We start from the raw sequence: 17,286 nt of genomic DNA, 5'->3' as shown, positions 1-17,286 counted from the left end.
GGGAGGCAATTCCTATTTTCATCTTGTCTGTCCCTTTAACCAAGAGATGAAAAAATGTATCATCATTTTATGGATTCAGAAAAGTGCAAGTGTTAGTCGCTCAGTCGTGTCCGGCTCTTTGCGACCCTGTGGACTGTAGCCCACCAGTCTCTCCATGGGATATTCCAGGCAAGAATACTGGAGTGAGTTGCCATTCCCTTCACCAGGGGATCTTCCCAACCAGGGATTGAACCCAGGTCTCTTGCATTGCAAGTAGATTCTTTACCATCTGAGCCACTAGGGAAGCCCTTTTGTGCATTCAGAAAAGTGAAAGTAAAAGTTGTTTAGTCATGTCCGACTCTTTGCACCCCCATGGACTATACAGTCCATCAAATTCTCCAGGTCAGAATACTGGAATGGGTAGCCTTTCCCTTCTCCAGATCTTTTCAACCCAGGGATTGAACCCAGGTCTCCCACATTGCAAGAGGATTCTTTACCAGCTGAGCCACAAGGGAAACCCTTTATGCATTCAAAGACTGACCAATTCACTCTACAAATAACTGTGGGTACAGACTACCCAGCATGCTACAGTCCATGGTGTCGCAGAGTTGGACATGACTTAGTGACTGAACAACAACAGACTACATCAGGCACTCAGGAGGGCCTGGGAGAACAGGCATGATCCCTGGAACACAGAGCATACAACCTAACGAGAAGATAGTAAGAAGCAGGTACACTACCACTTCCATTTATAACCAGGAGGAAGCACCATATACAAAGGACCCACGAAAGCCAGCCAAAAACAAACCATACCTAAGATGAAACCCAAAGGAAGAATATACCACACAATGCAAAAGCATATTTGATGGTTAGGAGGCAAAATAGCTTTGCATATCTTAAGGAAATAAAAATTGAGAAAGACTAGTGCAAAAAAGGCTGAAGAAGGGAGACAGGAGGGACCAGAGAGATGGAGTTGGAGAGATGAGGAAAGCTGGACCACCTGAGGCCCTACACATCAGGTTCTTAAGTCTGACTTCTATTTTTAAAACATTAAGAGTTACCGGGAAGGGTTTTAAGCAAATAAGTCATTTGGCCATAACTGTATATTTTGAAAGCTCTTGGGCTGTGTAGTATGAAGAGTAATCTGAAAAGGAGATCAGTTAGGAAATGGTGAGGCTAATCAGGTCAACAGCAATGATCACAAGATAAAACAGAAACCAAAAAATACAGAAAACACTTAAGTATGATGACCAACAGTCCAGAACAGAAGGAATAACGATGTTTAGAAACAGCTCCCGGTCTGTTACACCTTAAATTAAATCAACTCTTGCAATTGTCCTACAGTTGCCTTAGTATCCTCTACCCAAAATCATTCCTGATTTCAGTCACCAAATAAACCTGCCTTCCCTACTATCCAAACGGTACCAACCAGCTCTCCAATGCAGTAACCATCTGGCATATGTGACTATTTATATTAATTAAAATATATTTTAAAATGTATTTCCTCAGTAGCAACAGCTCCATTTCAAGTGCTGAATAATAAGAGATGTCCAGTGGCGCCTGAGTGCCTGCAACTGTCACGGAGCGTCTCCATCAGTGCAGAAAGATCCACTGGACAGTACTGGCTGGTGGTGCACCCACACCTGCTGCTTCACCCCATAAGCCTACTGGGAACAACACAGCCATCTGAGAAGGCACCTCTGAAAGCAGACCCACTAACCGTCTCAGACCCACACCTTGTGTATTAATGAGCTTCACAGTGTAGTGAAGAATCATGGTGTACAAACCATACGACAGACCCTGTGTTTTGGCTCATTAATCCCCACTATACTCTGAAGAAATAGAAAAGCAGCAGGCATCACCCATGTTTTATAGGTGAGGACACCAAGGCACAGAAACTAACCTGACTGAAGCTATAAAGGCAATAATGGAATCACAAATAAAAGCTGGAATCCCTAACACCCTGACCAGTGCTCCATTCGTTAGAGTGGTCATGGCTGATTTAAGCGCCCATGAACAGGAACTATTCTGTTTTACCTGAACAAAGCAACCACCTGCTCTACCAAATGGATCGCTATCCCAAGAGGGTCATACCTGCTAGACATGTGTATATGTATACATACACACAAACACACGGCCTAGTCTAATACACGTGTGTGTAAAAAATTAAAAAAAAAAAGAAAAACAGAAAAATTTAAAAAATAGAAAAGATGTGTTTTCTGAGTTTGCTCCAACCATCTTATCACGTGATGAGAAATAAAGGACATTAAAAACACCAAAACTAACAGCACCAAGGTATAGTCATTTCCTACATTATTTATCTTTCAACTATATTATATGATTCCCTATTTTTAAAAAAAATGAAACCTATAAGATCTGCATTTTGGAATCTTTATTCCCTTCTATAAACAGAGCAAGTCCTGACTTCTGTGTGCTACTTCCAAACCTGCAAAAGTAATGGGTAAACAGAGAGGCAATTCTTGCATTTTCATTCCAACTACTTCATTAACTAAAAAGAATAAAATAATATATAGCGAGACATGAACCAAGTTAGAGATTACAGATACAAAATCCACATACAGCATTTACTTGTGACACTCTTGACAACAGCAACTTTAAAATGCAGCCGCCAGCATTCACTGATGTGTCTCCGTTCTCCAATACTGGGAAACAATTTACCTGGAGGTTCACTTGAATGATTTGAAAAATCTAAGAAATAATTTGACTGCACTTGCCTAACATCTGAATTCTTACATATTTTAAATGTGGTTATACTAAATATTCAGGAAAAGAAGAAAAGGAATAGAAGATTTACAACAATTCTAAAGTACTAGGGAACATACAAAGTAGTTATTTACAGGCTTCTAATTCTTGCCTTATTAATAAGTATGAATCAATCTATATAAAAACTGAATGACTTTTTCCAGAAACTCGAAGCTTCCAAAATTAATCTGAAAACTGTTTCTGAATTAAGAGTATACCTCCCTTCAACACGTAAGAATTATAAAGGAAAAGGGCATGAATGCTGATTTTAAGTCTAGAATATATTGGCCACATTTAAATATAGTTGTGGAAAAAAAAAAAAAAACAGTCATCAACTTAGGTAGTAAAGTCTCTGCTTCATCAAAGACCTTGTTTCAATAAAAAGTCAGCGGAAAAAAATAGGCTTTAAGGTGAACTACTTACACTGCCTCCCTGGAGGCGCCATAGGTGAGTAACAGCTTGACAATGTCCACATGCCCGTTCTTCACTGCGTCATGAAGAGGTGAGTCGTTCTGATACCCAGTGGTGTTCACCAATGCCTTGTGCTGGAGCAGCAACTCCACCACCTTCAGGTGCCCATGATTGCAGGCTTCATGCTGATTAAAGGAGAGTGAGAAGAGCAATGAGGAAGACCAATGAATAATATCATAACAAAGCCACACTTCAGAAAAATAATATGAACCTCTATCAGAAAACCAGTTCTTACCTAAATACTCATGCAGACCTTAAGTTATTGACAAAGTAAAAACTCTTAATAGTCTTTAAGGTAAGATAGGCTGCAATCAAGATTTATGCAATTCATGAAAAAAGACCTTTCTCATTTGAGCCTTGGGTCAAACGCTCTTTACTTGGAAGAAAAAGTAGCTTTAGTCCAATTACAGCTCCTAAATTGCTCTATAGCAAGAAATTAAAACAAGAGTGAAAAAAAAACATAGAAAATATTTCAAAACCAGATCATGCATAAAATCTGAAATCCTTCAAGGCTGAACAGTATTCACTAAATCAACTGCTTAGCCATAAGCTAAGTGGCATATATACACGTAAGCACCCAGCAAAGTGAATATCTTAGAATAAGAATTGGCGAGACAAGCCTCTAGTTGTGGAAGCTACAGATATTGTATGGCTGGTGTCAGTGACAAAAGATATAACACAGAGGAGGTACTCAGAAGGAACTTAATGAATGATATAACCGGTAACGGTGGAATGTTCAAAGATGCTTCACACTGCAAATCTTCCTTAGGTTTAATCATCTGCTAATGATGCCACTGTGTTGTACTCTAAGAAATCTCTGGCATAGCATGCCTTTAAGTACATACCTTCAAATCTTAATAGGCAAAACACCACACTGAATGCTTCTGGTCTATTTCTAAGAGAAAGGACTACAAATTAGGTCTCATGTCCCCTAAATTATTCACCAATTTTTATTAAAGTTTGCCTTAGTTGCTTAAAAGAAAAATTAACCTTTCTTTGAAAAGGTTAGCCAGACTGTGTGTGGAGTCCAAACAACAAAGTGACTCTAATCCAGAATAAACACTCCCAGCTTAAAAAATTGCAGGGAGAAGGCATTATAGACAAGTTTAAAACCTTTTTTGCACCTGGTCTAATGAGAATCTCTCCACTTCTTTGAATTTACAGTTCACAGAATAAGGGTATCCATCTCACCTCTTGATATTCTATGGTTGCATTCAAACCACATGCTAACTGTCCTAATGGTTCATATAGCAGTTGTTTCTATGTACTTGTGCCATTCTTTTTCCAGACTGTTCTTTACATTGTATTTTTAGCAATAAAAAGCAAAGACTTTAAAAATTATTTAATGTGAGCAAAGATTTCTACTACCTCTATGTGTCTGTAATTGGACAGGGTGTAAGTGAGGCCAAGACAGATCCTCAGTAACAACCACTGCCGTGTACTACATTCCTATACCCAGTTCTTGACTTCTTTATCCTGAAAATTGTGGTTCCAGTGACATGCAGTGCTGCAGAATAGAGCCTGATGTCTGTTGTTAGCAGTTAGCTTTCCATACATGTGGTAAATTCAATATAGTAGAACCAGACTCTTAAATCTAGAAGCAGTCAGTCAAAAGGTAGGCAATTTTTCACCTGTCACAACTGAAAAGCTAGATGAAACATGATGTTTACCCTTATTTGTTTATAACATAAGTTCTTCAGATTAAAAAGAGACTATATATATGGCAGAGGGGGATATATAGACACCTACATAACTATAATAACTATAAACCATAAACAGAAAGATAATAAAAAACAAACAAGAAGAAAACTACCAATGGTGTCCATCCAGCATGGTCTTTAACATTTGGGTCGCTTCCACTTTGTAAGAGGTATTCAACAGAAGGGATGTCGCCCTAGTAGAACAATGAGAAAGTAAAATTAAAAATTATAAAGGAAAGAAAAAAGAAACTCATGATTTTGTATTTCTTTAAGATTTTGTCTTCTTCAAGATAAAATTTAAATCTGTTCTATGCCCATTGCTCATGAGTCAATAAATAATAAGTTACTCATTCATGGATTGTTCTGAGATACCAACTCAAACTTATGTAGTCCATCTCTGAACAGACTCCAATATCTCTGCAATTAGCAACCTGTATCAAAAGTCAAGTCAAAACACCAAGGACAGTAGCCAAAGTTCATCTGATCAGATGAAGTTTTTAAAGTCACCATTTTATTTGTGAAAAACATCCTTTTTGAACATACAAGAAAACGGTTTCTGATTATCATTTAAAACAAAATTAAAGCCAAGAGGGCATCTCGGTGAAGTGAATGTTAAACCCCAAACTGCTGCCTTATTCGTAGTTAATCTACTTATCCTTACAACATTAATTTAGTTTCAGTTCAGTTCAGTCGCTCAGTCCTGTCCAACCCTTTGCGACCCCATGAACAGCAGCACGCCAGGCTTCCCTGTCCATCACCAACTCCCGGAGTTCACCCAAACCAATATCCATTGAGTCAGTGATGCCATCCAACCGTTTCATCCTGTCGTCCCCACTCCTCCTGCCCTTAATCCTTCCCAGCATCAGGATCTTTTTAAATGAGTCAGCTCTTTGTATCAGGTGATCAAAGTATTGGAGTTTCAGCTTCAACATCACTCCTTCCTAAGAACACCCAGGACTGATTTCCTTTAGGATGGACTGCTTGGATCTCTTGTAGTCCAAGGGACTCTCAAGAGTCTTCTCCAACACCACAGTTCAAAACCATCAATTCTTCAGCACTCAGCTTTCTTCACAGTCCAACTCTCACATCCATACATGACCACTGGAAAAACCATAGCCTTGACTAGATTGACCTTTGTAGACAAAGTAATATCTCTGCTTTTTAATATACTGTCTAGGTTGGTCATAACCTTCCTTCCAGGAGTAAGCGTCCCTTAAATTCATGGCTGCAATCACCATCTGCAGTGATTTTGGAGCCGCCAAAAATAAAGTCAGCCACTATATTCCCATCTATTTGCCATGAAGTGATAGGAGCAGATGCCATGATCTTAGTTTTCTGAATGTTGAGCTTTAAGCCAACTTTTTCACTCTCCTCTTTCACTTTCATTAAGAGGCTCTTTAGTTCTTCTTGGCTTTCTGCCATAAGGGTGGTGTCATCTACATATCTGAGGTTATTGATATTTCTCCCAGCAATATGAATTCCAGCTTGTGCTTCCTCCAGCCCAGCATTTCTCATGATGTGGTCTGCATATAAGTTAAACAAGCAGGGTGACAATATACAGCCTTGACATACTCCTTTTCCTATTTGGAACCAGTCTGTTGTTCCATGTCCAGTTCTAACTGTTGCTTCCTGACCTGCATATAGGTTTCTCAAGAGGCAGGTAAGGTGGTCTGGTATTCCCATCTCTTGAAGAATTTTCCACAGTTTATTGTGATCCACACAGCCAAAGGCTTTGGCATAGTCAATAAAGCAGAAATAGATGTTTTTCTGGAACTCTCTTGCTTTTTTGATGATCCAGAGGATGTTGGCAATTTGATCTGTGGTTCCTCTGCCTTTTCTAAAACCAGCTTGAACATCTGGAAGTTCACGGTTCATGTATTGCTGAAGCCTGGCTTGGAGAATTTTAAGCTTTACTTTATTAGCGTATGAGATGAGTGCAATTGTGCGGTAGTTTGAACATTCTTTGGCATTGCCTTTCTTTGGGATTGAAATGAAAACTGACCTTTTCCAGTCCTGTGGCCACTGCTGAGTTTTCCAAATTTGCTGGCAGATTGAGTACAGCACTTTCACAGCATCATCTTTCAGGATTTGAAATAGCTCAACTGGAATTCCATCACCTCCACTAGCTTTGTTCGTAGTGATGCTTCCTAAGGCCCACAACTTCAAGTTCCAGGATGTCTGACTCTATGTGAGTGTGAGTGATCACATTCACCTTATTTTCTCAAAGTTATTTTTCAGGCAAAGGCAAGGCTTATTTTCTCAAAAAAAAAAAAAGAAAGAAAGAAAGAAAAACTGACAGCTTACTCTGAAATGCTGAATAAATAAAAGTTACATGTGATAAAAATTACATACACCAATGTTGTGTTTCGAGAAGAGCTTCTTCAGGGAAAAGGAAATCTCTCTCCTACAACAAGCAGCCCCAACTCCTGTTGGGGCTATTCTGTATTGATTGGAAAATATAGAAGTCATTAAATCCCCTCAAAAGAGTAACATTTGCTTTTCCTGGGCTGTTTCAGACTACCTCTCAAATACAGCAAATCTAAAATGGTAGCTTACTCAGTTTTCTAAAAACAAAAACAAATCTTCATGCAATATATATTTTTAAGTCCCTAGATTACCAAAGAGACCTTAAATATTCAATGGGCCTAAAAAGTAAGCACTCTACATGTTTCAAATCAGTTGCGTCACGTCCATTAAAAAAATATTTCCCATAGTTCCTCAGAGGAGCAATTCTACACCTGTGGTACAAGATAGCGTCCATTTAGCTACTTTTGCACTATGTTTAAGTCAGTTCCAAATGACTTCAGGAACATGTGTCAAGATACAAATTTGATTTTTTTAAACAATCCCATGAACACAGGGGCAGATGAACTGCCAGAACCACACACATTCCCAACCTTCAAAATGAAAGTATACACAAAAAATACACAAAAACCTTCTCAAAAATATCCTCAATCTAATTCTACACTGCAGTCACAAAAACATATTAAGGAAGCCTGTAAAATAATATAAACACACCTGTGCAGTGGAAGAGTCATATGGAAGTCACATAGGCAATTAGAGCGACAATTTGGAAACTAAAAGCAGAATCTCTTTTAAAGTTGCTAGCCATCTATGGGGTCGCACAGAGTCGGACACGACTGAAGTGACTTAGGAGCAGCAGCAGCCGGTGGTACTTTTCTTTCAAGTCACTTCTTCATATTATCAAAGGTGTCTTCTGTTAACATGTTACCCCTAGACTACCCTGAAAACTATGAATAAAGCTAGTGGAGGTGATGGAATACCAGTTGAGCTATTTCAAATCCTAAAAGATGATGCTGTGAAAGTGCTGTACTCAATCTGCCAGCAAATTTGGAAAACTCAGCAGTGGCCACAGGACTGGAAAAGGTCAGTTTTCATTCCAATCCCAAAGAAAGGCAATGCCAAAGAATGTTCAAACTACCATACAATTGCACTCATCTCACACACTAGTAAAGTAATGCTTAAAATTCTCCAAGCCAGGCTTCAGCAATACATGAACCGTGAACTTCCAGATATTCAAGCTGGTTTTAGAAAAGGCAGAGGAACCACAGATCAAATTGCCAACATCCTCTGGATCATCAAAAAAGCAAGAGAGTTCCAGAAAAACATCTATTTCTGCTTTATTGACTATGCCAAAGCCTTTGGCTGTGTGGATCACAATAAACTGTGGAAAATTATGAAGGAGATGGGAACACCAGACCACCTGACCTGCCTCTTGAGGAACCTGTATGCAGGTCAGGAAGCAACAGTTAGAACTGGACATGGAACAACAGACTGGTTCCAAATAGGAAAAGGAGTATGTCAAGGCTGTATATTGTCACCATGCTTATTTAACTTCTATGCAGAGTACATCATGAGAAATGCTGGGCTGGAGGAAGCACAAGCTGGAATCAAGATTGCCGGGAGAAATATCAATAACCTCAGATATGCAGATGACACCACCCTTATGGCAGAAAGCCAAGAAGAACTAAAGAGCCTCTTGATGAAAGTGAAAGAGGAGAGTGAAAAAGTTGGCTTAAAGCTCAACATTCAGAAAACGAAGATCATAGCATCTGCTCCCATCACTTCATGCCAAATAGATGGGGAAACAGTGGATGACTTAATTTTGGGGGGCTCTAAAAATCACTACAGATAGTGATTGCAGCCATGAAATTAAAAGACGCTTACTCTTTGCAAGGAAAGTTATGACCAACCTAGACAGCATATTAAAAAGCAGAGACATTACTTTGCAGCAAAGGTCCATCTAGTCAAGGCTATGGTTTTTCCAGTGGTCATGTATAGATGTGAGAGTTGGACTGTGAAGAAAGCTGAGTGCCGAAAAATTGATGCTTTTGAACTGTGGTGTTGGAGAAGACTCTTGAGAGTCCTTTGGACTGCTAGGAGATCCAAGCTGTCCATTCTAAAGGAGATCAGTCCTGGGTGTCCATTGTTGTTGAAGCTGAAACTCCAATACTTTAGCCACCTGATGCAAAGAGCTGACTCATCTGAAAAGACCCTGATGCTGGGAAAGATTGAGGGCAGGAGGAGAAGGGGACATCAGGAGATGAGATGGTTGGATGGCATCACCGACTCAATGGACTTGAGTTTGTGTAAACTCTGGAAGTTGGTGATGGACATGGAGGCCTGGCATGCTGCGGTTCATGGGGTCGCAAAGAGTCAAACACGACTGAGCGACTGAACTGAACTGAACCCTGAAATGTATAGCTGATTTGCAAACTGCTTGTTTTTTATACTCAATCTGTATTTTCCTCCCTAGTTCTGAAAATTTGTCATATTTTCTTCTTCTCCTTTACGTAGATGTAATGTCATGCACATAAATAAAATTATGGTAATTAGATAGGGTCCACAGTAAGGGGGTAAGCTTGAACCAATATATAGTTTCCAGGAAATAAATTAACTTCTGCGTCTGATTTCTTGGAATTACTTTAAAACAGAAATCTCTCAAACAGAATATTTTCTAAGCAATAAGAACTCACTTCTAGGCTTTTCACAACTGACAAGAATAATTGAGATTCTCTTAAACCACAGAAGGAAGAAAAATCAGAGGAAACAGTATTTACCAAAGCTTGTAAAAATTTTTAAACAGACTTGATGCTTTCAAATAATACCTTAAAGGGAACATGTGTCACAATGAATCTTCTTATTGCTAACCTTTCATTCAAAGGAAATATTCTTCACATATTCATGCATATGGCATCAATATAAGTTAACTTTTCAAAAACAAATACACTCACACACAAACAAAACTTTTTTCTTATAAAGGTAAGCTTTTTAGAATAAATATCTGTATAAAAATAGTACAGGACAGTACAGTTAAGTACAATAATAATGACCTACCCAAGGTGGCACTGGTTGTAAAGAAACTGCCTGCCAATGCGATAGATGCAAGAGATGTGGGTTCAATACCTGGGTCGGAAAAATTCCCTGGAGTACGAAATGGCAAACCACTCCAGTAATTTTAGCTGGAGAATCCCATGGACAGAGAAGCCTGGTGGGCTACTGTCCATGCGGTCACAAAGAGTCGGACATGACTGAGTACTTACACACAGCAACAGCCAAAACGGTTAGGTTTTTACACATAAATGAACTAACCAGGTACCTAAAATTTCTCCTTTTAGCAATTAAGTACTGTTGTTGCCAGCTTGAAGATAGAGGAAAAGGGCTACATACCCAGGAATATGAGTCTCTAGAACCTGAGAACAGCTCTTAGCTATAAGCCAGCAAGAAAACAGGATCTCAGTCCTACAACCACAAGCAAGTATACAGTTCCTGCGAATAACCCAGATAAGCAAGGAAATGGGTTCTCTCTTAATACCTCCAGAAAATAACACAGCTGATAAACTGATTATAGTCTGGTGAGACTCATACCAGACTCTGACCTAGAAAGCTGTAAGAAAATTAATTTGCCTTGTTTAATTCACTAAATTTGTGGTTACTAGCTATGACAGCAACAGGAAGCTATTTCAAATGGCTAGGACAAGAAAACACAAGTAACTTCCACTAGGGTGATAGCTATGGCCAACAAAGATGCCCGGAGGTAGGTATGCGGCAAGATATTACAGAATTTTAGTAATGATGTGGCCAAGCTCAAAGGTCCTTCCGTAAAGCCATCACTGTAGCAAGGGATGCTACCAGCCCAACAGAAGAGGAGAACTACTATGGATTCTCGGACTTCAGCACACCCACCAGGTGTACACAGTGCAGCAGTGCACTCTGAGGATCCGAGGGAAACAAGGAAAACGTGGGCACTGCACGTTTACAAGATGTTCCTGGAGAAAATAACAACAACAACAACCAAATCTATCTCTGACAGCAAAAAACTTCATCTGTTCTGTCGACCTGCAACGTCATCAGATCTGTATTCATCACTCGGCTGCTGTAACTCTTTCCTTTTCCCTGCTCTTTGTTCCATGTTATAGTATAGCTGACCCTTGAGTAACACAGATTTGAACTGCATGGGTCCACTTAAACACACATTTTTTTCAATAAATATACTGGAAAAATTTTCAAAGTTCGTGACATTTTGAAAGAACTTGCAGACCCACCAGGTAGCAAAGAACTGTGGAAAAAACTAAGAAAAGTTATGTATGTCATGAATGCATAAAATATATGCAGATAACAGTCGATCCTTACCCTGATCTATGGTGATATTTAAATTAAATTAATCATGCATTAGTATTCTTACACTTTTATAACTTTGCTCTCAAAGAACTACACTACCATTCAAGATGCCTCTCTGTACAGTATGCCTCTCCCTTGCAACTGGAGAAACTGCACATCAGTCTATCATCACAGGTAAGTCATTTTTTAAAAAATGTAACAATATTTCCAATAGAGTATTATGAGTATGACACTGTGGGCCATAAAAATCTTATGATTCACTTACAGAGTATAGGCCTGGCTACAGTGATGCAACTGTATCAATTACACTTGTCTACCATAAAGCAATCACATTGATGCTTCACTATCAATGCATGAATCATTATACCTGTTAATAAATATGAATTTTTCACAATATCTTTTCATTTTTGATGTCTAGTGTTATTACTGCATATACCAAGTAAACTATTTTATATCGTACAAGACAGCACTGATGTATGTACTGACTATTCATCTCATAAACAGACAATATAAACCAATGTTACTTTGTATTGTATAAAAGCAGCACAGTATCATAAATGTTTTCCTTATGATTTTCTTAATTAATACTTATCTCTAGCTTCCTTGGGATTCTCTTATGGTTCAGCTTGTAAAGAATCCGCCTGCAATGTGGGAGACCTGGGTTCAATCCCTGGGTTGGGAAGATGCCCTGGAGAAGGGAATGGCTAACCACTCCAGTATTCTGGCCTGGAGAATTCCATGGACTGTTTAGTCCACAGGGTCGCAAAGATCAGACACGACTGACCAACTTTCACTTCTAGCTTCCTTTATTGTAAGAATACAGTATATAATACTTATAATATAGAAAATATCTATTCATTGGCTTTTTATATTACCAGTAAGGGCTTCTGGTCAATAGATGGCTATTGCCGAGAGGAGCTACCCCACGTTCGAGGTCAGGGGCAGAAGCCGGGAGGACCCCATGCCCGAAGGGCGCGGTCAAGAGGAGTTACCCACGTCCGAGGTCAGGGGCAGCGGCCGAGAGTGCCAGGCTGCGACGATGCAGGAACGGCAGAGAGGAGCTACCCCACGTCCGAGGTCGGGGGGGCGGCCGAGAGGAGCTACCCAGGGTCCGAAGTCAGGGGCGGCAGCCGAGAGGAACTACCCATGCCCGCACACCCGAAACGAGGGGCGGCGGCCAGGAGGACCAACCCCACGCCCAAGGAGCCCTGGCTGCGAAGGCGCAGGAGGGGCTAGAGGAGCTATCCCACGTTGAAGGTCAGGAAGGGCAGCGGTGAGGAGATAACCCTCGTCCAAGGTAAGGACCAGCGGCTGCGCTTTGCTGGAGCAGCCGTGAAGAGATACCCTACGACCAAGGTAAGAGAAACCCAAGTAAGACGGTAGGTGTTGCAAGAGGGCATCAGAGGGCAGACACACTGAAACCATACTCACAGAAAACTAGTCAATCTAATCACACTAGGACCACAGCCTTGTCTAACTCAATGAAACTAAGCCATGCCCGTGGGGCAACCTAAGACCGGCGGGTCATGGTGGAGAGATCCGACAGAATGTGGTCCACTGGAGAAGGGAATGGCAAACCACTTCAGTATTCTTGCCTTAGGAACCCCATCAACAGTATGAAAAGGCAAAATGATAGGATACTGAAAGAGGAACTCCCCAGGTCAGTAGGTACCCAATATGCTGCTGGAGATCAGTGGAGAAATAACTCCAGAAAGAATGAAGGGATGGAGTCAAAGCAAAAACAATACCCAGTTGTGGATGTGACTGGTGATAGAAGCAAGGTCCAATGCTGTAAAGAGCAATATTGCATAGGAACCTGGAATGTCAGGTCCATGAATCAAGGCAAATTGGAAGTGGTCAAACAAGAGATGACAAGAGTGAATGTTGACATTCTAGGAATCAGGGAACTAAAATGGACTGGAATGGGTGAATTTAACTCAGATGACCATTATGTCTACTACTGCAGGCAGGAATCCCTCAGAAGAAATGGAGTAGCCATCATGGTCAACAAGAGTCTGAAATGCAGTACTTGGATGCAATCTCAAAAACGACAGAATGATCTCTGTTCATTTTCAAGGCAAACCATTCAACATCACAGTAATCCAAGTCTATGCCCCAACCAGTAACGCTGAACAAGCTTAAGTTGAATGGTTCTATGAAGACCTACAAGACCTTTTAGAACTAACACCCAAAAAAGATGTCCTTTTCGTTATAGGGGACTGGAATGCAAAACCAGGAAGTCAAGAAACACCTGGAGTAACAGGCAAATTTGGCCTTGGAATACGGAATGAAGCAGGGCAAAGACTAATAGAGTTTTGCCAAGAAAATGCACTGGTCTTAACAAACAACCTCTTCCAGCAACACAAGAGAAGACTGTACACATGGACATCACCAGATGGTCAACACCAAAATCAAACTGATTATATTCTTTACAGCCAAAGATGGAAAAGCTCTATACAGTCAGCAAAAACAAGACCAGGAGCTGACTGTGGCTCAGATCATGATCTCCTTATTGCCAAATTCAGACTGAAATTGAAGAAAGCAGGGAAAACCAGTAGACCATTCAGGTATGACCGAAATCAAATCCCTTATGATTATACAGTGGAAGTGAGAAATAGATTTATGGGCCTAGATCTGATAGAGTGCCTGATGAACTATGGAATGAGGTTCGTGACATTGTACAGGAGACAGGGATCAAGACCATCCCCATGGAAAAGAAATGCAAAAAAGCAAAATGGCTGTCTGGGGAGGCCTTACAAATAGCTGTGAAAAGAAGGGAAGCAAAAAGCAAAGGAGAAAAGGAAAGATATAAGCATCTGAATGCAGAGTTCCAAAGAATAGCAAGAAGAGATAAGAAAGCCTTCTTCAGAAATCAATGCAAAGAAATAGAGGAAAACAACAGAATGGGAAAGACTAGAGATCTCCTCAAGAAAATTAGAGATATCAAGGGAATATTTCATGCAAAGATGGGCTCCATAAAGGACAAAAATGGTATGACCTAACAGAAGCAGAGCTATTAAGAAGAGATGGCAAGAATACACAGAAGAACTGTACAAAAAAGATCTTCACGACCCAGATAATCATGATGGTGTGATCACTGACCTAGAGCCAGACATCCTGGAATGTGAAGTTAAGTGGGCCTTAGAAAGGACCACTATGAACAAAGCTAGTGGAGGTGATGGAATTCCAGTTGAGCTATTTCAAATCCTGAAAGATGATGCTGTGAAAGTGCTGCACTCAATATGCCAGCAAATTTGGAAAACTCAGCAGTGGCCACAGGACTGGAAAAGGTCAGTTTTCATTCCAATCCCAAAGAAAGGCAATGCCAAAAAATGCTCAAACTACCGCACAATTGCACTCATCTCACACGTTAGTAAAGTAATGCTCAAAATCTCCAAGCCAAGCTTCAGCAATATGTGAACCGTGAACCTCCTGATGTTCAAGCTGGTTTTAGAAAAGGCAGAGGAACCACAGATCAAATTGCCAACATCTGCTGGATCATGGAAAAAGCAAGAGAGTTCCAGAAAAACATCTATTTCTGCTTTATTGACTAGGCCAAAGCCTTTGACTGTGTGGATCAATAAACTGGAAAATTCTGAAAGAGATAGGAATACCAGACCACCTGATCTTCCTCTTGAGAAATTTGTATGCATTTTTTGTATGCACTGGTCAGGAAGCAACAGTTAGAACTGGACATGGTACAACAGACTGGTTCCAAATAGGAAAAGGAGTAAATCAAAGCTGTATATTGTCACCCTACTTATTTAATTTATATGCAGAGTACATCATGAGAAATGCTGGGCTGGAAGAAGTACAAGCTGGAATCAAGATTGCCGGGAGAAATATCAATAACCTCAGATATGCAGATGACACCACCCTTCTGGCAGAAAGTGAAGAGGAACTAAAAAAAGCCTCTTGATGAAAGTGAAAGAGGAGAGTGAAAAAGTTGGCTTAAAGCTCAACATTCAGAAAACGAAGATCATGGCATCTGGTCCCATCACTTCATGGGAAATAGATGGGGAAAGAGTGGAAACAGTGTCAGACTTTATTTTTCTGGGCTCCAAAATCATTGCAGATGGTGACTGAAGCCATGAAATGAAAAGACGATTACTCCTTGGAAGGAAAGTTATGACCAACCTAGATAGCATATTGAAAAGCAGAGACATTACTGTGCCAACAAAGGTCCGTCTAGTCAAGGCTATGGTTTTTCCTGTGGTCATGTATGGATGTGAGAGTTGGACTGTGAAGAAGGCGGAGCGCCGAAGAATTGATGCTTTTGAACTGTGGTGTTGGAGAAGACTCTTGAGAATCCCTTGCACTGCAAGGAGATCCAACCAGTCCATTCAGAAGGAGATCAGCCCTGGGATTTCTTTGGAAGGAATGATGCTAAAGCTGAAACTCCAGTACTTTGGCCACCTCATGCGAAGTGTTGACTCATTGGAAAAGACTCTGATGCTGGGAGGGATTGGAGGCAGGAGGAGAAGGAGACAACAGAGGATGATATGGCTGGATGGCATCACTGACTCGATGGACATGAGTCTGGGTGAGCTCCGGGAGTTGGTGATGGACAGGGAGGCCTGGCGTGCTGCGATTCATGGGGTCACAAAGAGTAGGACATGACTGAGCGACTAAACTGAACTGAACTTTTTAAAGAATCCAAAGTTATACATGGATTTTGACTGTGTGGAGGTCAGCCCTGCTAACCTCTGCCTTGTTCAAGGGTCAACTGCAGTTTTAACTTTAGAGTCACCTCAAATCCTTTTCTGAAGTAGGTGGATAGAAAGCATAAACAAGACAGCGGAACCGCAGCAATCAGTTTTCAAGTACGCACAGATTATTCATTCTGGGTTGCAAACAAAAAAATCAAGATAGTAAGTGAAATGAATACTATTTATAAAAAGGTAAATATACTGATAAATTCTTTGATTTTTCTTCAAGTATTTGTTTTGACTATTAAAATCAATCTGAGATGGGAGCATACATTTTACTTATAAAAAATTTTTCAAAGAACATTACTGTTAAATAGGTATTTAAAAAACAATAGAAATCAAATAACTTTTCTTAAAGGTATTGTATCAGAATCTGCCAGTGAGTGACAAAACAGTATCTAATAAGTTGGAGAGAATCAAAATTCTAGTTCTGGCATTACAATTTCTAAGTAAAATGACAATCTGACAAAACTTGCATTGAAGCAATCTTGAACATTATCAATGGAGAAAATTCACCAAGGCAGCATCATGCCACCATATTTTCCTGTGATGCTTTTGAACTGTGGTATTCGAGAAGACTCTTGAGAGTCCCTTGGACTGCAAGGAGATCCAACCAGTGCATCCTGAAGGAGACCAGCCCTGGGATTTCTTTGGAAGGAATGATGCTAAAGCTGAAACTCCAGTACTTTGGCCACCTCATGTGAAGAGTTGACTCATTGGAAAAGACTCTGATGCTGGAGGGATTGGGGGCAGGAGGAGAAGGGGAAGGCAGAGGATGAGATGGCTAGATGGCATCACTGACTCGAAGGACATGAGTCTGAGTGAACTCCAGGAGTTGGTGATGGACAGGGAGGCCTGGCGTGCTGCGATTCATGGGATTGCAAAGAGTCGGACAGGACTGATCGACTGATCTGATCTGATCTGATCTGAAGATTCCCCTGGGCTTTTTTCTATGGCCCATGTTGAGCATAGATAAACTATGGCCTGAAGGCTCGACAGCCAATTTTGTGTACAGAGCTTTA

At 40.4% G+C, this 17,286-nt stretch overlaps 1 protein-coding gene across 1 annotated transcript in view; it reads right to left on the bottom strand.

Moving 5' to 3' along the window:
• The window catches only part of BARD1 (BRCA1 associated RING domain 1), a 91,577-nt gene that overhangs the window by 41,366 nt on the left and 32,925 nt on the right, over positions 1-17,286 (bottom strand). The window contains exons 5-6 of the mRNA XM_005909590.3: positions 5,027-5,107; positions 3,166-3,338 (exon numbers count right to left, since the gene is read on the bottom strand). Of these exons, the coding sequence (XP_005909652.1) occupies positions 3,166-3,338; positions 5,027-5,107 (254 nt within the window). The remainder of the gene's footprint in view (positions 1-3,165; positions 3,339-5,026; positions 5,108-17,286) is intronic.

Source organism: Bos mutus, chromosome 2 (genome assembly GCF_027580195.1).
Source record: "Bos mutus isolate GX-2022 chromosome 2, NWIPB_WYAK_1.1, whole genome shotgun sequence".
In the NCBI taxonomy this organism is placed as follows: domain Eukaryota; kingdom Metazoa; phylum Chordata; class Mammalia; order Artiodactyla; family Bovidae; genus Bos; species Bos mutus.
Note: the sequence above shows the minus strand (reverse complement) of the source record. Positions and strands in the feature narration are given on the sequence as shown.